The sequence below is a fragment of the Bos grunniens genome, chromosome 10, assembly GCF_055505025.1.
Source record: "Bos grunniens cultivar Pamir isolate PY7600 chromosome 10, Bosgru_T2T1.0, whole genome shotgun sequence".
In the NCBI taxonomy this organism is placed as follows: Eukaryota; Metazoa; Chordata; class Mammalia; order Artiodactyla; family Bovidae; genus Bos; species Bos grunniens.
Genome location: NC_141174.1, coordinates 48,263,383 through 48,289,134, shown reverse-complemented (window position 1 = coordinate 48,289,134; position 25,752 = coordinate 48,263,383). Strand labels below are relative to the sequence as shown.

The 25,752-nt window shown below is 40.3% G+C and overlaps 1 protein-coding gene across 10 annotated transcripts in view; it reads left to right on the top strand.

Moving 5' to 3' along the window:
• Positions 1 to 22,112, top strand: part of RSL24D1 (ribosomal L24 domain containing 1) — a 32,427-nt gene extending 10,315 nt beyond the window's left edge. The window contains exons 4-8 of one of the 10 annotated variants that reach the window (XR_015134576.1): positions 86 to 149; positions 2,167 to 2,252; positions 3,445 to 3,524; positions 4,442 to 4,588; positions 20,406 to 22,112. Coding sequence is in view for 6 of the 10 variants with exons in the window: in XM_086321080.1 (XP_086177206.1) it covers positions 86 to 149; positions 2,167 to 2,252; positions 3,445 to 3,518 (224 nt within the window). In the remaining 4 variants the exon portion in view is untranslated. Of the gene's footprint in view, positions 1 to 85; positions 150 to 2,166; positions 2,253 to 3,444; positions 4,216 to 4,441; positions 4,589 to 12,393; positions 17,618 to 18,567; positions 18,687 to 20,405 lie in introns of those variants that run through there. The other 9 variants (XR_015134573.1, XR_015134574.1, XR_015134572.1 and 6 more) reach the window with 9 other exon arrangements.
• Positions 22,113 to 25,752: the final 3,640 nt, after the last annotated feature.

The window sequence follows — 25,752 nt, the reverse complement described above, 5'->3', positions numbered from 1 at the left end:
GGTGATTGTTAAAGCTCTTGTTGATTATAATCATCTGGCTTGAATGTACATAAATTTGTTAACTTTAATGAATTTTTTTTAATAGTTGATGCAATGAAGAGAGTTGAAGAGATCAAACAGAAGCGACAAGCTAAATTTATAATGAACAGGTATGAATGTTTTAAAATATCTTTATTTTCACATAACTTCTGACTTTCAGAAACTATTAAGATAGTATAAAGAACTCTGTATATTCTGTTAGCATTTTGTCAGATTTACTTTGTGTTTAACTCTGTGTGCAGTAAGTTGAAGACATCATGCCTTTTCCTCTTAAGTATACTTCAGTGTATATATGTCCTAAAAATAGTATGTTCTTTTTCTGTGTGGTTTTTAAAATTGAGGTATAGTTGACACACAACATTATTTTGGTATCAAGTATACAACATAAGAACATGCTCTTATATAACCACAGTATAGTTATCAAATCAGAAAATTATCACTGATAAAATATTGTTATTTAATCTATAGACCTTACTTGATTTTACCAGTTGTTCCAATAATGTCCTTCATCACAGCAGAAAATCATGTTATCATGCATTGCATTTGGCAGTCATGTCTCCTCAAGCTTCTTTAACCCAGACAGTTTCTTGCCTTTGTCTTAAATGACATTGACATTTTTGAAGAGTACAGGTTAGTTACTTTACAGGATGTTTCTCATTTTGTGTTTGTTGTTTCCTTCATGATTAGATTCAGGGTAGGCATCTTTGGCCAGACTGTCACAGAAATGTGTCTTCCAGGTACATGTTGCCTCTTACTGGTGATGTTAACTTTTATCACTTGGTTAAAGTAGTGTCTGCTAGTTTTCTCCCCTGGAAATGGAGGAAACTACTTTACTGTTTTATTCCCCTCTTTGTAATCAGTGCATCTTGAGGGAGACACACTCAGCAAAGAACCTGTTACTCCTCAAAGTGGTATCTACTGGTTTTAGTAGTCTTGCCTGGAAAATTCCATGGATGGAGAAGCCTGGTAAGCTTCAGTCCATGGGGTCGCGAAGAGTCAGACACAACTGAGTGACTTTACTTTTACTTTTCACTTTCATGCACTGGAGAAAGAAATGGCAACCCACTCCAGTATTCTTGCCTGGAGAATCCCAGGGACAGCAGAGCCTGGTGGGCTGCCATCTATTGGGTTGCACATCCAGTCGGACATGACTGAAGCGACTTAGCAGCAGTGTTCTGCCTGAATCTGTTACTATTGTTATTATTGCCAAGTGGTGATTTTTCTAATTTCATCCTTTCCTGTTTATTAGTTGGCTTTTTTATCCAAAAAAGAGCATTTTTCTTTTTCCCCAGTTCCACATTTATTATTTTATTCATTTATTCACATCATATGTGTGGTGTGTACACTAATTCTTACTGTCTTCAGTGTGTTACAGTTCTTTATCATTATTTATTTTGATGTCCTAAGTACCCCAAGTTGGCCAGTGAGTTTTTCAGGCAGGCTCTGTGTCATTTTGACAATTCCTCATCATTCTTTGGGTGCTTTCTTGCTTTATGGCTATTAAGATTTTCTAGTACCATCTTGCACTTCCCCTGCCCCAGCTTGAAACTGGCTATTTCTTTAGAAGAGACATCACTTTTGATCTAGTCATCATAAACGTCTGTCATAGAAAAGCATGTGTCAACAGCTCTTTGGCTTTAAACCTTTTTAATTATGAAAAAAAGGGGGCCCAAATGCTTGAGAACTAATCTGTTGACTTTTTTTTGTTGTTGTTGAATGTCTCATGTGTTTCGTGCTCTTGTAATTACTGAATGATTTTAAAAAACAGGTAACACAGAGATTATATCTTTCTCCTCAAATAGAGAACAGATACTTTAATGATTAGAGGTTTGTATTCTGTGTCTGTGATCTCTAAGGCTTGTTAATTCTTTGTTGCAGTTACATTTCTTCATTCACTGAGCAAATACATATTCAACCCCCAATTTATTCCTGACTAGGCACTAGAAATAACAGTGAATGAGCAAATTGGGAGTGTAGGAATCATTAAGCTAATGAGGAACGAGAAACATTATATTCCCATTTCTCATCTGTGTGGTTAACTAAATATAATTTTTACGAATTACAAGTTAATGTCTTTTAAAGAGGTTTTAGTAACTGAGCTTTTGGCCTTGATGTGTTTTATCCTAGGTTGAAGAAAAATAAAGAACTACAGAAAGTTCAGGACGTTAAAGAGGTCAAGCAAAACATCCATCTTATCCGGGCCCCTCTTGCAGGTAAGTAGGCATACACAGGAGTGTAGTCCCAGCTAGCCTTCTGTAGAGAAATGGAAAGCTTTTGTGGTCCATGTCATTGGGTACCAGCCAACTTTTTGAGGATAAATATTTTTTTTTCATGTAAATATTCTCTCTCATTTAGGATATGACTTGGTAATTTATAAAAAATACTGATTCAGTGCATTTCTGAGTTCCATTCAGTTTATTGCGTGTGGTGTTTCTTTTCTCCCTTCAGAAAATCCTAGCTTCTGTAAAAACACTTTCCAAGTTAATCAAAATTATTTGAGTCATAATTAAATTTGCCTCATACCTGTTTTGATTAAAAGGACAATGTTTCATATTAATAGTTCCCAAACTTCATTTGGTGTGGGAATTACTTGGGGGACTTATTAAGCACAGAGGTTCAAGCCCCTTGGATCTGGACCTCTGTGCTTCAGGAGCTCTCCAGGTGATTCTGATACCTCAGTTTGAGAACTGCAGTTTTGTGCTAAAGCCTCGCTTGTCCTTCTGTAACTTACAGGTGGGCACTCACTTGGGCAGTCGTTTGTGTGCATACTTTCTTTTGTGAGGTGCTAGGAAACCAGTATTTTTCCTCACCTGGCACTGAGTACAATCTATCAGAAGGAGAGAGATTTTGGTTGGATTTAGCTATGCCTAAATCTTAGTTAAGTCAAATTCTGTAACAACATATTGGGTAGACTTACGCAAGAGTCCCAGCTAGGACTTTTTTGTACCAAATTAAAAAAAAAAAAAAGAATCCTGGAGCATTGTTTCACATATAGATTATATGGACTGACACCCCAAAAACAATAGAAAGGAACTGTTATTATCTAAGATTTTAGGTAGCCCTTTTTGAGGTAGAGAGTGCAGTGTTGAGAACAGAGATCTTGGCTCCAGATGGCCAGGGTTTACATCCAACCCCTCTGTCTTACTGGACTTACTAGCCAAGTGACCACGTCACTGATTGATTTGTCTCTGGACCTCAGTTTTCTCATTTTTGAGATGTAGGTTGTCACGAAGGTGAGATGAGCAAATGTGTGGCAAGTCATAAGACCTGTGTGAGTTTAGTTACTATTCTTAAATTATTTAGGAATATTTAATGTTATTTTAAAATAGCCAAGATTCTTTATAAGTGTGGACATGACTTCCACAAGGTCACACCAAATCAATGAGTTTAATTTCTTTTTTCAAGGCAAAGGAAAGCAGCTGGAAGACAAAATGGTACAGAAATTACAAGAGGATGTGGACATGGAAGATGTTTCTTAAAACTCTGTCTGTAAGCATTTCTTTTAAGTGCATCTGGAAATCTCCTTTGGAAGCTTAGAACTTGTAAATTGTTGAATTTTTTTTTTTTCCCACGTAAGGTCACTCAGATGAAAGGGGAATAAATACTTCTGTCCTACATTGATATTTGCAGAACAGCAGATATTATGGATGCTAGGTTGCATCTCAATGTTCAACCTTCACTGAGAGATACACTTTTATAAATTATGAAAACTATGTTTGTAAATAGAGAAGTGAATTGTGGACATAAAATGGTCATGCCATTTGCTTAATGGCACTGGGCAGCATTTATGTCATGATGACAAATTCATGACTAGTAATATATATAAAATAAAATTTTCTTTGCAGTAAAATATTTCCTTTATTAATGTTCTGGATGGGATACAGCAAGGAACTAACAATCTGTATGATAATTAGCCTCAAGTAATATCTTTTCTTTCAATTTTAATATTTCTGGTTATGGTTTATTAGCATCTTAGAAGAACATAATGGCCCAATATATTGAAGCCTGATTATGTTGGACTGTTTTGATGTGGTTTAACTATTGTGATAGTCATTTGTGGATGTTGAGGGTGAGTTGAACAGTCTGTTCCTGAAATGGCACTGTGTAATTTCCACTTTGGAGAATACTCAGTGACAAGTTGACATTCCTAATAGAATAAACTTTATTTTTCCATGACTTCAGTGCCTATTACAATTTTTGGTGTGGTTTTCTTTTCAAAAATTCCTAATCGTTTTTGGAAAATGGGATGTGTGAATAGCACATAAATTATTTGCACATAAAATTGTTTCTAAAGTAACCACCTACATATTTTCTTAAAAGTACTAAACAAAAGGTAGATATTCCCAGGTAAATAATCCACCTGCCAAACAGGAGGTGCAGGAGATATGGGTTCAATTCCTAGGTTGGAAAGATCCCTGGAGAAGGAAATGGAAACCCACTCCAGTATTCTGTGGGGAAAATCCCATGGACAGAGGAGCCTGGGGAGCTACAGTCTGTGGGGTCACAGAGAGTTGGACACAACTCAGCACAGCACAGCATCAGACAAAAGGTATGAAGTGTCAGTTGCTTGGAAGAAAATTATTTTGTTCACACATACTACTGAAGTAGATCTGTTTAAAGAGAAATGTATACTTAAACTTACATTATTTATGAGTATGTTAAGAGTATTAAGCAATTCAGTTTTTTAGGACAAATTTAGAATAAATTACAAATCCTTAGGGTTACATATGGTAATGGCTAAACTTTTATTTCAATATTAGATAGTAGAAAAGTGGACTGATCACTGAATCAGGTGTTAGAAGACCTGAATCCAGCTTTGTTCTTATTGATAAAGTGAAACTTAATTGTAAACAAAATTATTGATGTAATAGGGGAATACATGTGTAAAAACATTTGTAAAATTTAAGTTTTCATCCCATACTACGTTTGTGTATATTTTAATATAAACTTGTTTTAAAATCACATACTGTTAAGAAACAAATTTCCTACTGTGCTAGTTAGCAGCTTGGCTATGGCTTTGAGATCATTGATTTGGGGAAACGGATCTGAAACAAAAAGCTGACATTCTATCTCAGGTTTAACATTCAGGCAGTTCTCTTAGCTGTCAGAATTTCATATTATTATGAAATACTAGATCTCATTAAGTATTTAGATGCAAATGGCAACCCACTCCAGTGTTCTTGCCTGGAGAATCCCAGGGACGGGGGAGCCTGATGGGCTGCCATCTATGGGGTCGCACAGAATCGGACACGACTGAAGAGACTTAGCAGCAGCAGCAGCAGCAGCAGCAGCGGTGATTTTATTCACCCTCTGCTTTCTAAGTGTAGTTGGACCACTAAGGATGAATTGTCGCTTTAAAGTTTGCTTGAGAGTTGCGTGGTACAGAGCTTTTAGGTTACTATTGTTTTAACTTGTCTGGTTGAGACCTCTGCTGGGCAGTTAGCATAGCACAAAAACATAAATTGTCCAGGCACTCACTACACAGAAAATACTAAAAGCAGTATCGTCTGTAAGTCAGAGAATTTTTTTTTAATGTCTCTTAAAAAACCTTGTAAGATGCAGAAAGAAATTCTCACATGGGAAAAAAAAAAACTCCTTTCTTAAAAATAGAAACCATAGAAAGATGTTTGTAGAAGAAGGTTTGAGAAGGACCAGCCCATATCTTGTGAAGCAGTCAGCATTATTCTTGTTTTATAAATGGCAAAATCTTGGGTGTAGGTAACTTTCCCTTTCATAGCACGTAACAGAGGATGAAGGAGGCGGGATCTGTGTCCTTACCAGTCTGTCTCCAGCATTGCCCTGCATTTATATAGAAGGGATTTATTCAGAACCTCTCAGATCCCGTCTTCACAAGTCCAGGTGATGGCTGTAAACTGACTTGACTGTGCTTTGGTTTCTTCATCTAGAGAAAAGAAAAAATGGAGATGATAATCCCTCAGGAGTTTTATGAGGACCTAATTAGTTAATATGGGGCTTCCCTAGTAGCTCAGTTGGTAAAGAATCTGCCTGCAATGCAGGAGACCCAGGTTCGATCCCTGGGTCGGGAACATCCCCTGGCAAAGGGAATGGCAGCACACTCCAGTACTCTTGCGTGGAGAATTCCTTGGACAGAGGACCTGGCAGGCTACAGTCCATGGGATCGCAGAGAGTCAGACACAACTGTGTGACTAACTTTCCTTTCCTCTAATTAGTTAATATATCTAAAATAGTCATTTCAAGCCCACCACCATGGTAAGCTACTGTTAAAATGTTAGGATTGGGTGTGTGACTATACAAAACTCAGTAACAGCAAAGGAGTTTGACTTGGGAAGAAGGTGGAGGGTCTTAGAGTTTGGGGATAGCTGTGCTCAATTGAGTGCAGTGTACTTGGTCTACAAAGGGACATAATTTAGAATGTTAATTTCAGCCTTTATGTCAGCTGGCAGGTTCATTTATTAAGAACATCTCATTCCCCAAACATTGTCTGCTGTGAAGATTGGGAGGGAGAAATACATTTCTGGTTCATCAGCATTAGTTAAAAAAAATAATCACCCATAATTTTAAGAGCTAAATTAAATCTTATATTTAATGATATAAGAGAAATTATTTTTTCCCTCTGTCCTTTAGCTTACATTTTAAATGGAGATCTGGAAAAAAAAAATTAGACTTCAGTCACTCAATGTAAATTTTAATATTTAATGAAGACTACACTTTGTAAAAATTAACTTATCAGCCTGCTGAAATAAGAGTGTTGGAAAAATAGGGGAAAATATATTAAAAATCAATTTTAAAGGCTATAGGAAGAATTTTCCAAGGAGTTTATTGATATGTAAAGCAAAGTGGAAAAGCTAATCCACAGCTTTTACCCTGTATGTGTTTATACTGAGTATAGTAGCCTCATGGCTTTTTTGTCTATGTGTGTATAATTTTATTTATTTACTTATTTTTGGCTTTGTTGGGTCTTTGTTCCTGTGCAGGCTCTTCTGTAGTTGTGCTGAGTGGGGACTACCATCTGGTTGTGGTGTTTGGGCTTCTCGTTGCGGTGGCTAATCTCTTGTTGCAGAGCATGGGTTCCAGGGTGCTCAGGCTTCAGTAGTTGTGGCTTACTGGCTCTAAAGCACAGACTCAATAGTTGGGGCACATGGGCTCAGTTAGTCCGTGACGTGTAGGATCTTCCCAGATCGGGGATCAAACCCATGTCTCCTGAATTGGCAGGCGAATTCTTTACCCCTAAGCCACCAAGGAAACCCTCAGCCTCATGATGATTTGAATTATTGTTGGAATTTCTTTTTAAAGGAGAGACTTTTTTCTTATCTTACATTCTGGGTGTGTTAATAGCAATCACTAGTTTCTGGTACTATGGGGTGAGCCTCTAACTTAAGCTCTCCTGCTTAAACACTCTCCCTACATTTTGTATCTTAATTCAAGCTGTTATGCACAGGTTGGACGTGATGTTTCTACTACATGACCTTCCATCGGGTACCAGTTACCTGAACGGATTCTCTAGGCTTTCACTGATTCTGTGACTTCTGTTTGATCCTGCCAATAAATTCCTTTTGCCAGCATTTGTAACCAAAAATCGTGATCAATAGACATCTCCATTTTTCTCCAGCAAGTCTGGGTAACCCATTTCTATCATAATCCCTTAAGAGTACAGGGACTGTTTTTTATACCAGGCACATATTAGGTACCTGTTGTATTGAAGATGCTCAATAAATGTGACTAAATGTTGCCATTTGCTAGGTTTACTCCAGTTTATTTTTGAGATAGCTAGTAACTTGGAAAGAAATGCAAAAAAGCAAAATGGCTGTCTGGGGAGGCCTTACAAATAGCTGTGAAAAGAAGAGAAGCGAAAAGCAAAGGAGAAAAGGAAAGATATAAGCATCTGAATGCAGAGTTCCAAAGAATAGCAAGAAGAGATAAGAAAGCCTTTCTCAGTGATCAATGCAAAGAAATAGGTGAAAACACCAGAATGGGAAAGACTAGAGATCTTCTTCAAAAAACTTAGAGTACCAAGGGGACATTTCATGCAAAGATGGGCTCGATAAAGGACAGAAATGGTATGGACCTAACAGAAGCAGAAGATATTAAGAAGAGGTGGCAAGAATACACAGAAGAACTGTACGAAAAAGATCTTCACAACCAAGATAATCACGATGGTGTGATCACTCATCTAGAGCCAGACATCCTGGAATGTGAAGTCAAGTGGGCCTTAGGAAGCATCACTATGAACAAAGCTAGTGGAGCTGATGGAATTCCAGTTGAGCTATTTCAAATCCTGAAAGATGATGCTGTGAAAGTGCTGCACTCAATATGCCAGCAAATTTGGAAAACTCAGCAGTGGCCACAGGACTGGAAAAGGTCAGCATTCATTCCAATCCCAAAGAAAGGCAATGCCAAAGAATGCTCAAACTACCGCACAATTGCACTCATCTCACATGCTAGTAAAGTAATGCTCAAAATTCTCCAAGCCAGGATTTAGCAATCTGTGAACCGTGAACTTCCTGATGTTCAAGCTGGTTTTAGAAAAGGCAGAGGAACCAGAAATCAAATTGCCAACATCCACTAGATCATGGAAAAAGCAAGAGAGTTCCAGAAAAACATCTATTTCTGCTTTATTGACTATGCCAAAGCCTATGACTGTGTGCATCACAATAAACTGTGGATAATTCTTCAAGAGATGGGAATACCAGACCACCTGACCTGCCTCTTGAGAAATCTGTATGTAGGTCAGGAAGCAACAGTTAGAACTGGACATGGAACAACAGACTGGTTCCAAATAGGAAAAGGAGTTCGTCAAGGCTGTATATTGTCACCCTGCTTATTTAACTTCTATGCAGAGTACATCATGAGAAACGTTGGACTGGAAGAAACACAAGCTGGAATCAAGATTGCCGGGAGAAATATCAATAACCTGAGATATGCAGATGATACTACTCTTACAGCAGAGAGTGAAGAGGAACTAAAAAGCCTCTTGAGGAGAGTGAAAGAGGAGAGTGAAAAAGTTGGCTTAAAGCTCAACATTCAGAAAACGAAGATCATGGCATCCGGTCCCATCACTTCATGGGAAATAGATGGGGAAACAGTAGAAACAGTGTCAGACTTTATTTTTCTGGGCTCCAAAATCACTGCAGATGGTGATTGCAGCCATGTAATTAAAAGACACTTACTCCTTGGAAGGAAAGTTAGGACCAACCATGATAGCATATTCAAAAGCAGAGACATTACTTTGCCAACAAAGGTTCGTCTAGTCAAGGCTATGGTTTTTCCTGTGGTCATGTATGGATGTGAGAGTTGGACTGTGAAGAAGGCTGAGTGCCAAAGAATTGATGCTTTTGAACTGTGGTGTTGGAGAAGACTCTTGAGAGTCTCTTGGACTGCAAGGAGATCCAACCAGTCCATTCTGAAGGAGATCAGCCCTGGGTGTTCTTTGGAAGGAATGATGCTAAAGCTGAAACTCCAGTACTTTGGTCACCTCATGTGAAGAGTTGACTCATTGGAAAAGACTCTGATGCTGGGAGGGATTGGGAGCAGGAGGAGAAGGGGACAACAGAGGATGAGATGGCTGGATGGCATCACTGACTCAGTGGACGTGAGTCTGAGTGAACTCTGGGAGTTGATGATGGACAGGGAGGCCTGGCGTGCTGTGATTCATGGGGTCGCAAAGAGTCAGACACTACTGAGTGACTGAACTGATCTGAACTGAGTAACTTGGAAGATATAAAGAATAATAGCAGACACATTGTGATTTTGACATTAATTGTATCTGCACTGTTGGGAAGATTTGCAGAACAACAGTGCTTGCCTTGTGTTGCAAAACTGACTTTGCTGCTTAGATCTAATCTAGTGGTATTACACAGACCCTTTCTGGGTCTGGCTAGAGCATTCCCATGTCAAGAAATCCCAGGAAGATCTGATCCCAAGCCATGGTTTTGGCAGGTTTCTTAAGGAAATTTTGTGTGAAACTTGCTTTGCTGATAGAAGTAGTGCCTTCCTTCAGGAACCACAGAGCCTAAGGAAATAAGGACAATTATTTGGGGTGAATTTGTTACTGTTTCTTTAATGGTAACTAACCAACTGATCCCTTGTTTAGTCTCCCTAGGAGACTGATCCCTTAGCATTTTGAGGAACTCTTTGCTTTCAGAATGCCAGCTTTAAATACTTGATTTGTTTGATATATTCGTGTGTGTGTGTGTGTGTGTGTGTGTGTGTGTTTCGACACCAAGCTGTGGAGTCTTAGGAAGAACAGCAATGAAAAGCATGCCATTCTAGTCAATGAGTTACCCCACACTGTTTTCCAGTGTACACTTAATGATGGTTTCATATTAGCTCTTCTGATATCAGAGAATGCTGTACAGACAGTGAGAAAGTAGTTAAAGGCAGTCTACCTGATTAAAAGGACTCTACATTTAAAAGTAAATGATAAGCAGACTCATACAGTGTTAAACTACATTGCTCTCCCCTGCATTTCTCATCATATCTTCAGATTCTTTGTGCTGCCAAAACATCAGTGCTAGTAGCTTTTTTATTTTTTAGAGACACGGTTTTCCCATTTCCAGAAGATACATTACATTTATTTCCACTGTATATTCCACTGTATGTAGGGCAAAATATCTCAAAGGAGAAAATATCTAGGTCTTAACCTTTCAGTTCCTTTCATCACATGTTTGCCAAGAGGTAGTACCACCTTGTTCCAGAGTTGTGAGAACTCAGTGATACAGGAATTATTATAGCCAGGTATGTTGCATATATTCTGTGATAATATTCATAACCCTTTAAGTTAGTCTTTATTTTGCAAATGAGGAACATGAGAATATGAAACTCAATAGCTTCATCCATATATTTGTCACTAACAAGTAGCAGAACTCAAATTCAAGCTCTGACAATCACTAGCTGAAATTCTAAACCACATCTAGCTTATTGGTGCCCAGTATCTCTCTCTCTTTAGTCACTAAATCACATCTGACACTTGTGACCCCATGGACTGTAGCCCGCCAGGCTCCTCTGTCCATGGGATTCTTACAGGCAAGAATACTGGAGTAGGTTGCCATTTCCTTCTCCAGGGGATCTTACCAACCCAGGAATAGAACCCAGGTCTCCTGTATTGCAGGCAGATTCTTTTACCAACTGAACTATGAGGGAAGCTATGAGGTGCCCAGTATACATACGTTTATTCATTATGGAACAAAATCTAGCAGATAAAGAAAGTGTCCTGGAGAACAGGATAAATTTCATGGAGTAGTTTAACTTGCGACTCTAGAATGGACACTTTTTCTTACCAGTTCTAGGACTGACAGGTGATCATCTGTCCCATAGTGAATCTAATTCAGACAGCAAGTTGAATGAAATTAAGGTTTTTTTTTTTTTAATTCAAAAATTAGTTTAGCAGTACAAGCAGTTACAGCATAACTACTGGAGGAAAAAATATTAAAAACATATCAGGCTTCCTTTCCATCCTCAATGATATGAAACTAGGAATCAGTTCCAGGAAGAAAACTAGGGGAAACAACCCCACAAATAAAAGAAAATTAAACAGCATGCTCCAGAACAACCAATGGGTCAAATAAATCATAGGGAAATAAAAATATTTTGAGACAAAATGGAAAGACAATAAAACTTAATGAGATGCAGCAAAAGCAGTTAAAAGAGGAAAGTTTATATATGCAGTTTACCCTTGAATAACACAGGTTTGAATACCTAGACATTTTTTGTAGTACCTAGACATTTTTTCCAAAAGAGTTGGCTCTCTGTATCTATGGGATCCACATCTGTGGACTCAGACAACTTTGGACTGAGTACTGTGTTTACAGCCCGTGATTGGTTGACTCCATGGATGCAGAATCTGCAAATACAGAGGGCTGACCATGGGACTTTCAGCATCTGCTCATTTTGGTATCTGTAATCTTGGAACCGATCTCCCATTGATACTGTGGGGTGACTGTTGTACTGCATGCCTACATTAAGAAAAAGCAAGATCTCAAACAATCCAGTCTTTCATGTGAAGGAATTGGATAAACTAAGCCAAAAATCAGAAGGAAACATTTTTAGCATGATGTGTATATAGTGTCAGCAGCAATTATGTAATTTTCCAAGTACCTAATGACATCACTATGATAGTTAACTGGATATTTCTTGAGTTTTAAAACAAATTGGGGCCCTGAGATAATCATTTTTTTAAATCAGAGTTTGATTAATATTCTGTCTGGAAAGATGTGACCTTGGAATTAAGCAGTGAGGATGGCATGCCCATTTGCCAGGATCTACATGTTTTATCTTCTTTAATTCTCACCATTATGAATGGCCTGGCTAGGACTTCTTGAATCCTAAATGAGGCCCTCACCACGTTCTCTACTTTTCATTTGTGTTTCTTCCAAGGCATAGCTTCCCAATCACTTTTGGGTTTAAGGTCCACTGTTGCTGCTGCTAAGTCGCTTCAGTCATGTCCGATTCTGTGCGACCCCACAGATGGAAGCCCACCAGGCTTCCCCGTCCCTGGGATTCTCCAGGCAAGAACACTGGAGTGGCTTGCCATTTCGTTCTCCAATGCATGAAAATGAAAAGTGAAAGTGAAGTCGCTCAGTCGTGTCCGACCCTCAGCGACCCCATGGACCTCAGCCTTCCAGGCTCCTCCATCCATGGGATTTTCCAGGCAAGAACACTGGAGTGGGTTGCCATTTCCTTCTCCAATGCATGAAAGTGAAAAGTGAAAGTGAAGTCGCTCAGTCGTGTCCGACCCTCAGCGACCCCATGGACTGCAGCCTTCCAGGCTCCTCTGTCCACGGGATTTTCTAGGCAAGAGTACCACTAGATATAAATAGGTACAAAGTGTTAATGCAGATGAACTATTCAAACTGATTTTGGAATGTTTTCATTGTGAGACACGAACATTTAGTCAAAGTGGCATCTCCCCAATTTTTTTTTTCCTTAATTTTTAGTATTTATTTGGCTTTGTCGGGTCTTAGTTGCAGCACACGAAATCTTCAGTCTCTTGTTGTGCCATGCAGGATCTTTTTACAGCATGTGAGCTCTTAGTTGCAGCATGCAGGATCTATTTCTCTGACCAGGGATTGAGCCCAGGCCCCCTGCATTGGGGAGTGCAGGTCTTACCCACAGGACTACCAGTGAAGTCCCAAATTTCTTAGTCTTGATTTACAAAAATAATCAAAGACAACTTTCAGTATTATTATTTTCTTCCCAGTAAGGAAGCTGTAAAATCATGAGGCAGTGAATAGGTATTATCTTCTGAAGAAGCAACAGAGCTAGGGAGACTTAATAAATAATTCATCATATCCCTCACCAAAATCTCTTTATTCCAACTGCAAACTTGAAACTGAAATGTTCAGGTCTTGAACTTTTAATATGCCTCTTAATACCCTTCCTTCTTCTTTGAAGTCAGCATACATTTACAGCCTATTTATTACTTCAGAATCAACCTTAAATGTGTTCCTTTTGGATGTTTCAAAGGAACATTTTGCAAGCAGTTTGAAATTTTAGCTGCCATTCTTTCATGTATCCATTCATCCATTCAGTGGACATTGAGCAACTATTATGTACCAGGCGCTAATGTGGACAATATGTGAGTATCATAGGATATAGAAAATAGAGAAATAAACCTCTCAACTCAGGGCACAGTGTGGGAGAGAATGTCCCAGGTATAAAGGCTGACACTAGTCTCAAATGGAAACTAATGCAAGGGGGAGTAAGGACATTAAAAAATCACCTCCTCCCAATTTTGACCCAGAAATCTTAAGAAATACAGTCCAAGAAATAATCTTGTGCTGGAATATGTACCTACAAAGATCATCATATTTTAGCACAACACTGGAAACAGACTGGTTAAATAAGTTAAGGACTGGCAAGATGCTGTTTAAATTATTTAAGTGCATCATGTAGTAGACTATTCTGAAGCCATTAAAACAGATGCCACAGAAATGTTTCTCATTTCATAGAAAGATGCAATGATACATTGTTAAGGGACAGTTGGGGGTTTCAGAAACAGACTCAGTTATATAGAAAGTACTAGTGGTTACCAGTGGGGAGAGGGAAGGGGGAAAGGCAAGACAGGAGTAAGGGTTTAAGAACTACAAACTACTACTGTGTGTAAAATTAATGAGCAAGAAGGATCTATTGCATGATACAGGGAGATAGAGCCATTATTTTGTAATAACTCTAAATGGAGTCTAATCTATAAAAGCATTGCATTGCTGTGTGTATACCTGAAACCGATATAAGATTGTAACTCTACTTCAGTAAAAAATTTGGGGTTTTCAAAATCGTATGATGTGGTGCCTCCATTTCTGTGATGGACATCATTTACTCCTATAACATGAGTGCATGCACTTGCCTGCTTAGTAATGAGCTATAACCACCCCAGAAAGTCATCTGTTTCATACTTTGAATAGCATGTACTTAGACATCCATGGGTTCTATTCTGAGGAAGTCAGAGGACATTTGATCCCTTAACTTAGCACATGTCCCAGAAAGACAGAAGTGCACTATAACTGCTTCAGCTGCTAAGAACTCTAGTTTGGCAGATCCAGTCCATCCTGGTCAGAAAAGCTGGGGTATCGTTAACTGTCTTTTTTGGTTCAAATATTGTAGCTACTTCTTTTAAAGCTACCATGGGCTATAAAAGATGAGCCATAAAATACCTTTAAAGAACCTCCAGGTTTTATATGCAGGGAAACCCAGGGCCAGTGGCGTTATGCTAGTTTGTGGAAGTCAGTTGTGTCTGCAGACACTTTCTCAGGTGCCCACCTGGGATTTTTATTAGTTTAAATGTGCATGCTTTATTCATCAGAGAATTAATTAGTTGTCTCCAATCTTTGTGTAAAAGTCACACTACCTTGAGCTTCTCTGTAGCGCAGTATCTGTCTCCACTTGTCAGATCCTACCTGTACTTCAAGATCCATCTCAAATATCTGCTCTTACATGAAGTTTTTCACGACGACTGCTCTTGGAAATGTTTTCTTCATTCACTCTACCCTGAGTGCTATGTGCTGTTATGACTTTTTTGGGCTGTTTATCTCATATAGTAATAATAGATAGCAATAATCTTACTAAAGCTTCTTAAAAGGCAGGGTCTCTATCACCTTTTTATATACACCCAAGCACATAATAGATACCTGTTAAATATTGGTTGAATGGAAGATGATAGTGCCCACAAATTATTTTAGTGCCAGACCCTTTGCAAAATTATATTGCAATTGTTGTTCCCCTAGACCAGTGTCCTTGACCTCCAGCATTTCATGCTTGATAATCTCAGGTGGAGCTGATATAATAATAGTAGAAATGACGTGCACAGTAAATGTAGTGCACTTGAACTATCCCAAAACCATTCCTCCCTCCCCGGTCTGTAGAAAAACTGTCTTCCATGAAACTGGTTCCTGGTGCCAAATGGTTGGGACAGCTGCCGTAGACAAATCTCATCTCTGCAGTCATAAGAAGTTCAGCCTAAGAGGTCTTTCTGAGTAATCTGATTTTGAGGAGGAGTATTAAGAGAAATTATAGAAATGCGATGAATTGCTGCTGCCCAACTAGAGTTTACGGGTTCTAAAACATTCATCCACACATTCAGCAGATATTTAATGTAAACCTGCTATGTACCAAGCCTAGTTCTGAGCACTGGGAATACAGTAGTGAATAAAAGAAAGTCACAGTACCTTGGTCGGACAAACAGCGTCATGTGGGCAACGTAGATAGTATGTTTTAATCTTTCGTTGGACTCCTCGTTTTTCTAACTAGAGCTTGCATATCCTGTGCTAGAAGAGCTTCTTCAAATTAACCTACTAACCTTCTTGTAACAGACTCATTTATGGGGGCCCATGAATGTGTGCACTCCGTTTGATCTCATCAAGTATTTTCCCCAAAATAAAGAGTCCAATTATCTCATTAGTGGATGGTTTGTTTCTGTGGGTAAGTGCCAGCTTGTGATGATTCCATCCACACTTGTACCACATTAATTTATTTCCCATTTAATGGGTGTTTAAATTGAACTGGGATCAGATAGAACAAAACACGCAGTTTTGCTTAATTATCGTGGAGCAAGTGGAAACAGTCATAGAATTTTAGTTTAGAAACCATACTGCAGAAGCACAGATGGTTTAGGAGATGTTGATAAAAAAATGTCCAGGAATTAAACCCTCTCTAAGAACTATATTAAATTCCCAGTGCCTTCATGATAATTAACTTTGCATTAATTACTCTTCTTAAAAACTTCTTAAAAACTTAAAAAATTAAGTTTCTTCTGCTGTCTACAACTCTGAGTAAAAATGCTACAGATTGAGCAAACTGTCAAGGCACATCTTGTCATGGTGCATTAACTGAAATCATGAGATTGTTTCGAAAGGCATTTCTTTCCAGACTTGTCTAGGTGGTAAGTTCAGTATTTATAACTGTGTCTCTGTGATTCTCTAACCGTTTCTAAGTCACTGTTGTGGAAGTGAGGATTTGCCGTGTGGCAAGATGGGCTACTTTGGAAAACAGATTTTAGATGGAAGCTTATCTAGAAACTCTCTAGATTAAGAATTTCACTTGCTGATTTTATTTCCTCTAAACTACAAAGAGACTGAACAAAGTGTTTAGGCAAGGGACATCTGAGCTGTAGTGGTTCGTTAACTACCTGTCTTAAACATTTTTTTCCTCTTCGGTAAATCATTGAAAATACTGTTGAAGTCTCACTTTGTACACTGTCAACCCTATATCCTTCCTTCCATCCCCAGGGAGCCACTATTCCAAAGTGGGTGTGTATCTTTCCAGGCATGTCTTCATAATTGCGTGTCATTAGTTATATACGTGGTGATTGGACTAGTAGTCATTAAGGAACGAATTAGATTGAAGTGTTGGAGTCTGTACTTTTAGGTGCCAGGTGGGGGCAGTAGAGGGTTGTAGACTCAGGAGTCCATGTAGGGTAGGACCATGCAAAGGTGCTGTGCTGACAAGCTGAGACTCAGAGAGGTAGAATGTCCGTGAAGGGGTTAAAAGGGGCTCTACTCACTATAGATCCAGGGATGAGATCCTGGATCCTGGCTAGGAGGGACTGAAGCCAGGGCCATCTATGGGAGAGAATGCTGCTTTAAAAAATGAAAGTTCTGATACAGCACAGCTTTGAAGTCACACCATGCTGTTTGAATCCTGACTCTGAATTCAGGCAAGTTATTTGAACTTTGTAAGACTCGGTTTTCATATATGTAAATTGTGGATGATAGTAGTTATTTTTCAGCTGATGCATATAAGAGCTTGTTACATACACTGAATGTTCACTATTATATTTTAATAAGTCATTGGGAAAGCATCAGAAGTGGTCTCTTTTCTTTTGAAGCAGTAGATATAGGCTACAGGTCTTACCATGCACAGCTGTTTAAAGCAACCTATACAAAGCTTGAGATGCTCCCTTTGGGCTTAAGTCCTAGAAATTTCCACCGAATAAAATACAAGTTTCAACTTGTAGGTTGTGAATATTGTTTAAGTCAACAAAATTTTCATTTATGTTTAGCTTTTAATCAACCTTTTATGATGTATGTATTTTGTGTATTAATTAATTACTTTGTATGTTGGCACAGCAACACAAGTATATAATAAACTCATGCATGTGTATGTATTTTGAGAGTGAACCTCAGTTTTTTTAGTGATGAGGTGTGTGTAATCACAGAACTCTGCAGACAGCTGCTATGTGGCTAGTCTAGATATGCAAGGTCGAGATCACAACAGCGTTCTCTGGGGCCTTCACTCTGTCTCTCAGCTCTTATTTTGGGCAAGATGGCAAATGGAGGCCTAACTCATACTCTTCCAACTTAACACCCGGAGGCCAAAGACTCTGGCAGTACCAGAAAAGTCCTGGGGAGACTGATTTGGTTGGGTTCCATTCCATAATCTGAGCTAGTCACTCAGGCCAGGGAATGGAATATTCTGGCCACTTGGATTAGATCATGTTCTCCGGGAAAAGGGATGATATGAATCAGTCCTAAGGGAACCATACGGCAAAGGTGTCCCCCAGCAAAGAGGAAGGACACACAGGGAAGTGGGCAGACAGGACACACAGCGGTCTGGGTGAGAGTGGGGCTTACTGCCCCAGGACAGACCGCTCAGGAGAGGAAAGGTCCCAGCCAGAGTGTTCAGTCCAGATGTGGGCATGAGAAACAGAAGTGGGCTGCTGGGCTTAGTCATGGGCCAAGGAAAGTTTTATGTTAAATATGCATAAAGGAACACTACCGAGCCTAGGTGAAGATGGTGTCTGATACCCACGAACAAAAGGCTGGGATGTAATTTCTCTTCAGGACTTCCTGTACTTTGCCTGATTATGTCCTGTGGTGTGCATCAAATTAGAGACTTTGGGATCAGAGTGGCCTTGCTTTTCATCTTAGCTCTGCCACATGCTAGCTGTGTATATGCTGCCCAATTTACCAGAACCTCTGAATCTCACTTCTGTCATTTATTTCTCTCTGGCAGAGTTGTGGGGAAGATGAAATGAGAATACCTATCATAGTTCCTAGTGCCTGATAAATAGGAACTATTATGGTGATGCTACTGATGCTTTTGTTTTCCTTTCAGCCAGTTTGGCCAAATTTCTGTGGTGAAGGATGCAGGACTGATTCATCGTTGAAACCTCACTGAGCACCCAGAGAGCCTGGCATGTAGGAAATGTTCAATAAATCCTTGTTGAATGATCATTGAGGGAGGGACTGTAGCTTATTCTGTGTCAAATCATTCCTGAGGGACTCTATTATGAAATGCTGCTCAGACTTGCAGCTCTACTGAAGGACAAATTAGTCTTTGACCAAGAAAATTACGTCTTAGTGGTTTCCCTCTTGCCTTGTGAAATGTCGACCAATATTACTACAGGGAAGCTTTTCAAAGTACTGAGATTTCTTCACTGGCTTTGAGAGCACATATTAGTATTTTTCATGGCTTCTTCTATTGCTTTATAAAAATATTTTAATCTGTATTCCCACACTGATTACACAAGAGCTGAATAAACTAGTCATTAATGTCAGCAAAGACCCCCACCCCCACCCCCATACCCCCGGAAGGGATGAAAAGGCTGGCATGACTTGGGATTGTCTGGGCTACTTGGAAGAGTAACTTGGGAATAAAGATTATGAGTTTTCTCGAGCCAGCTTCGAACTACTGTGACTCAGTGTGGAGGAAGTTGCCATGGAAAATAATTACACAGGCTGTTCTTAGGACTTCCCTGGTGGTCCAGTGGTTAAGAACCTGTCTTTCAATGGGGAACATTGGTTTGATCTCTGGTCTGAGAAGATCCCACATGCCGCTGGGCAACTGAGCTTGCTGGCCACAACTATTGAGCCTGCATGCTGCAACTAAGACCTGATGCAGCCAAATAGATATTAAAAATAAAAAAGACAGGCTGTTCTTTTGGGAAGTAGTGATCAAGAAAGTGGGGTATACATTTGCCTATATGCTGCTGCAGGATTTTTTTTTAATTGGATTATAGTTGACTTATAATGTTGAGTTTCAGTGTACAGCAAAGGGACTCAGTTACACATATTTATCCTTTCCCATTATAGTTTATTACAAAATATTGTATATAGCTAGTAGGACCTTATTGTTTACCTATTTTATGTATAATCATTTGTATTGCAGGAATCCTTTTTGACAGCTTTATTTGCCCAAGAATCTGGTAGGCTGGAGCTCTTTCCCACAGTGAAGAAAGAGGGTAACTTTCCCGTAATACTATCAGAACTTCCAGCCTCTGAAAGTTATTGTGGAGTCATCTGGGCTCTCGTCTCAAACCCCATATTCCATGCTTACTGAAGAGAGAGCAATGATACTGGAAGGGCTGGCTAACTGCCCAGAGAACACTCCTGTCACCTTGGTTTTGAGAATAAAACAGACAAATGAAGTTGGTGATTTCAGGGATAATTACTGACTTCAACCAAAGTCATTTTGGACTTTGTGTTTAAAGATCAGAAAGATTCTACCTGGGACTAGGAAGGTCCTTGATTTAGTCCTCAGAGATGTCATCCCTCAGTCCAGGCACTGAGCAAGATAGAAAAGACTGAATTAAAACCATGAAACTGATGGACAGTATTCAAAAGTACAATTCAGGAATGCTGTCATAAAAACAGTATCATAGGAGACCCCAGCCTCTGTCTCCCAACAAAGATCAACAATTTGATAGCTATATACAAATAGAAAGAGCTCTGAGAGAGCTCTGGAATCCACTTAAACTTTAGCAACACAGTTGAATAAAACCCCTGAGAATAACAGCTCAAAAAGGGGAAGAAGACAGCTTCATCATTTGTGTACATCATCCCATCCCCAAGCTGGCACTGCTCAGCACCAAAAATGGACTTCACAGGTAGGTAGGGCTAGCTTGCCTCAGAATAGGTTGTGGGGATGAGTGACCAGTTTCCTCAACCTTTTAGGACACTGCATGAATGCCCTCCACCAGTTTCATCCTCCTCCAGCCGGCAAAGCCAATTCATACAGAGATGGCCTGGAACGAAGAGGAGAAGCAGGAGCTGCCAGGAGTAACCACACAGCCGGAGTAATTATAGCTCCCAGTGACCTCATCTGCAAACTGTTTTCCCCACTGGAAACCGAGGGCCAGCAGAGCTGCCTCCGACCCCCTGCAGATTTCATGGCTTTTGACCCACAGGTATTCACACATTCACTGATGCCAGCTGCCCGAGTCCTCCATTCACACCCCACAGCCCTGGCCCCCGCTGGGGCCCAGGATCTGTATTGGCAGCCATCCCAGGCCTGTGAGGCCACTCAAGTTCAAGACATCAGCCTAGATTCCTGCAGCTGAACCCCTCTGCTGTGTGTGCGTTTAGGGAGAGCCCCTTCTGCTGTGTACGGGCCTCACACTCGTCACTGGCCTCCACTGCTGTGCATGTGTCCAAGGGGACGTTGTCCAGCCATGGGAGAGCACACCAACTGCCAGACCCCTCTGCAAAAAAAAAAAAGGTGCACTTGTGGGCCTGAAGAAGGCCTTGTCTTCTGTCACTGCTTGCACTGTGCTCACCTCTGCTAGCCCTTCCAGCTGCAGAGCCCTGGCCTGGTCCCGGTAGCTGGCTACCACTGCTCTGCATCAGTGGTGAGAAGCAGCAGTCAAGGCCTGCATAATGATAGCCAGGGTACCTGCAGCTGCCAGCACGCCTGTAGTTGGCTCCAGACTTTCTGTCTGCTCTGTCCCCCACCATTACATGTGTGTGTCTGTCCACCAGCCCCTGCCACTACACAGGCCCCTGCAGCTGAGGGTGTGCATACCACGAGCTCCAGCCACCACTGCTGCCTGCCCTGGTGCCTGGCTGCTAGAGTAGAAGGCACCACATCAGACCTTGATAGCCCTTGCAGCTCCTGAACAGCCATGGTGCTCACCAAACTACACAGCTGTTGATGATCCAGATCCCAGGAGCCTGAGTAGAAGTTTTATCACAGTCCCCTGAACCCAGTGCTGCTATCCCATCCCCCCAACACGTGGTGCTCTGCACAGTGGACCTGGGGTCACAACATGCTCCAGTGTGTCCCTGAAAGAAAGTGAAAGTGTTAGTCACTCAGTCGAGTCTGACCCTTTGTGACCCCATGGACTATAGCCTGTGCCAGCCACCTCTGTCCATGGAATTCTCCAGGCAAGAGTACTGGAGTGGGTTGCCATTCACTTTCCTAGGGATCTTCCCAACGTATGGGTTGAACCCGGGTCTCTTGTACTGCAGGCACATTCTTTACTGTCTGACTCATTGAAGAAGAGAGTGACTACCCACTCCAGGCTTTTTGCCTAGAGGGTTACATGGACAGAGTATGTCCCTACCTGCAGGTAAAAGTCTTCCCTTACCAAAGTTAGTTCATAAAATCTGGAAGATGTGATTGCTTCTTCAAATGTGCAGACACCTGTACAAGGCTACAAAAATCACAAAGAACCAGGAAAATAGGACTCAACCAAAAGATTACTGTAAGCCTCCAGTAAATAACACCATTCGCTCCCCCACCAAAAGGGAGATTCAGGAATTTCCTAATGAGGAATCCAAAATAATTGTTCTAAAAATGTTCAGAGAACTATACGAGAATACAATTTAAGGATATCAGGAAAACAGTACAAGAACAAAATGAGACATTTAACAAAGAGAAAACATAAAGAACCAAATAGAAATTCGGGGGCTAAAGACTTTAATGACTGAACTGAAAAAAAAAAATCAATAGTATGCTTTACCAATAAACCTGAAAAAGCAGGAAGGAATTATTGAGCTTGAAGATAGATCAATTGAAAATATCCAATCAAAGGAGCAAAAGGAAACGAACAAAACAGTAAAGGGGATTGGATCAAGATGGCAATGTAGGAGGGTCCTGAACTCACTTGCTGCCATGGACATACCACATCTACAGCTACACAGAGAACAGTTCCCTATGAAGGAAACCCAAAACTAGCTGAGCAACTCCTACACATTGGTGAGGAAGGAAAAACTCACATCAAAATGGGTGGGAGAGACTGACACAACCTTTCCATGAATCCCACCTCTGGCACAGTGACTCACAGTCAGGAGGGAACTTACAACTCTGATTCTCTCTGAGGAACACAGGGTTTGAAATTGCCACCCCAACTTGTAAGAGCTGGAGGTGAGAGACTGGGCCCCTAGAGCGTGTAACTTTGAAAGCCAGCAGGGCTTGCATGCATGAAAGCCACAGGCTGACAACTGGTCTTAAAGGGTTGGGCAGGGTACTCCCGAGCCCCAGTGCCAAGCACACACCTCACCTAACCCACTTCTGGATCCTTGTACGTGCTCCTGAACGCCTCTGTGAGAGCAAACTCCAGTAAGTAGGGAGTGTGCTTAGTAAATAGACCATGGCTGGCTGGCAAGTGAGAAGCCAAAAATGAGCTATAACACCACCTTCTAGAATACAAAAGGCAGGTTTCAAATGGCCGGTCTGGTGAATATTAAGAATCAGGTAAAGTATAAAAGCTGAGTTAACATGTTTGCTACTTTAGAGGCAAAAGACAAAAGCAGAAGTAACTGCAAATGATATGAAAAATCAAGGAAATACATTATCACTAAAAGAAAATAGTAGTTCTTCCATAGCTAAAAACTCAAAGGCATGGAATATTATGATCTAAATGATGAAGATTTGAAATAACTGTTATGAAGAAATTCAACAAATTACAAGAAAACTCAGAAAGGCCATTCAATGAATAATGAATAAAATTAATGGACAGAAGTTCTTTACCACAGAGAATGAAAATATAAAAAGAACTAAATGAATGCTGGAGCTGAACAATTCAATGAATGAGACTTAAGTGTGCAATACACAGCATCTGTAGCAGGGCAGAGCAGATGAAAGAAAGCAGCAGCAACTTGGAGGATAGGAATAGAAAAGTAGTTCCTGCTCATCTTCTAACTGTATTAAGATTAAAAAGAAAAAGGGAAGAAAGCCTATAAGAGCGTCAGTTTCCATCAGAGGGGCAAACATCTGAATAACTGGAGTTCTGGAAGAGGAGGAGGAGGCAGAGAGTTTTTTATTTGACGGGAAAACCCATGTGAAAGAAAATAGTGAAATAAACCTATTTACGATTGGGGTATTTCCCATCAATGAAGTATCAAGAAATAATTTCAGATTACACACCTAGAAATGGGGTAAGTATGATTTGGATTATGGAAATCTTTGGAAGTAAGTCTCTCCATTACCATGAGATTCCACTTAGAGATGGTAATCTGGTATTTGTACAGAGCTCTAAAGTTTTCAAAGCATTTTCATACGCTTCTCTCACTTTAGGTATATAGCAGTCCTAAACGGTCTGTAGAGCACATACTCCCCTGCGACAGATAACTGAACTGAAACTCACAAAGGCCCAATAGACTTGCCCAAGATCATGTATCCAGTTAAAGGCAGAGCTTTGCCTAGAAGCAGATTCTCAATACGTTTTCTCTAGTTCTGTTAGCATGACCAGCAGATGTCATCTTCTCCTTTGACCTGGACCAGTTTTTAGATGACTCAGATGTTCAGGAAAGGGGCAGGATCTGCCTTGGTGATGATTCCAGCTATTATGGTATTTAGAGGAATAGCTTGGGGCTAACAGTGGGAGAATGGTGACTGCTGCATCTTTCCTATGGGAGGAACAGTTCAGTTTAAATTGACTTGAAGGTGAACATTTCTTCCTTAAAATCTTTGTAAAAAGAGAAACCATTTGGTTGCAGCCTCGTGCAGGGTAATTACGGCTTGAATCAATTGAGCTCTTGGTGTATAGTTTTATTTCCCCAAAATTATGCTTGGAGAGTTTTAAATGACCACACTTTCTCAAAATATCAGTAAGTAGAAAATGAACAAAGCAAATTCCAATTAATTTTCTGGATCTAATATTGCAGTGATGTTTCTTAGTTGAATAAAAATATGTTTACTCAGAACATAAGTACATAGGAGAATGGTCAAAGACAGCTATATTGGAATTAAGGCTTTATGTTTCTTTTATTATTTATTTTTTGTACCAACAGATACTCACTAGGTAGTATTTCCTATGAATCATATCTGTGGGTAGCACAGGTATTCCTAATTTTTGGAGGGCTCTTGTTTTCCATTTATAAAGCTACCTTAGAGTGGGGAGTTCCTGTCTTCTGCTAGGGGCCATTTGCCATAAGGGCAATCAGTGTTTCACATCCAAGAAGGAACATTTGTTTGTAGTAATCACTGCCAGGGGACTTGGGAAAGTGTTTAAGATAAAACAATATTCATGATTCTCTCCTTTTCCTCAAAACCAAGAGCTGGTTCTCATTAGGTATTCTTCCAGCGACACAGGCAGGGGACTGACCCTTACTATCTCAGTCATTTCTTCTGAGCTAGACTTCAGATTTTCTCACCTGCTTCATAACTTTATGGAGAACCTTGAACGACTCCTCTTACTTGGCTTGATTCTCAGAGTGGTCTGGATTCTGCTTGTGAGTTCACCTGGAGTAGGGGAAACATTGGTCATAAAGACTTGTATTCCTCTGGGTCAACTGAATTATATAGAGTATATTTACTGAGAATAGCAGAAAGCATCTTAACTGGGAGTTGTGGACCAAATCATGGTCCTGGGGTGAGGCCAGGTCTTAGAGCTGGAGAAGGCAAGGGCTTCTCCAAGGGCTGAAATGATACTATAACCAAGAAACAGAGTCAGGAGCTGGGAGACTGAGGATAATTTGGTAGTTGAGTAGGAGGTAGGTTGAAGTGTGTGATTTAGGATAGAGGCTGTGAATAAGAAGACTCTCTGGAAGCCTGCAGAGACATTTTGGAGAAGAGTTCAAAGAAAAGAGTAACTGCATTGAAAAAAAAAAAAAACACTTCTGAGAAGAGAGTTGAAAAACACCTCCTGTATGGGCTCAACAGTGGACAACCATTCCAGTTGATGATGGAGACACTGCTTCTGAGTTAACTGCAACCAGACCTCTGGAGAAGATGAAACATGAGAGGGTCAACATGATGGCAAAACTGAGCTCTGGGATTTCCCTGGACGTCCAGTGGTTAAGACTCCATGTTTCCACAACAGGGAGCGCAAAGGGCACTGGATCCCTGTCAGGAACTAAGATCCCACATGCCACACAGCTTGGCCAAAACCCCCAGAAAACAAAAAAACAAACCCCCCAAAGCAAAGAAACCAAAACACAATCCCCGCCCCCCCCCCCCCCCCCCGCCGCTCCCCACAAATAAACAACAAAAACCAAGCTCTGGGTAAACACAGAAGTGAGCCTAAGTGTTCTTTGTTTTTTTCAGGTTCTGTGAGTGAGATGTGAAATACTCTGAACA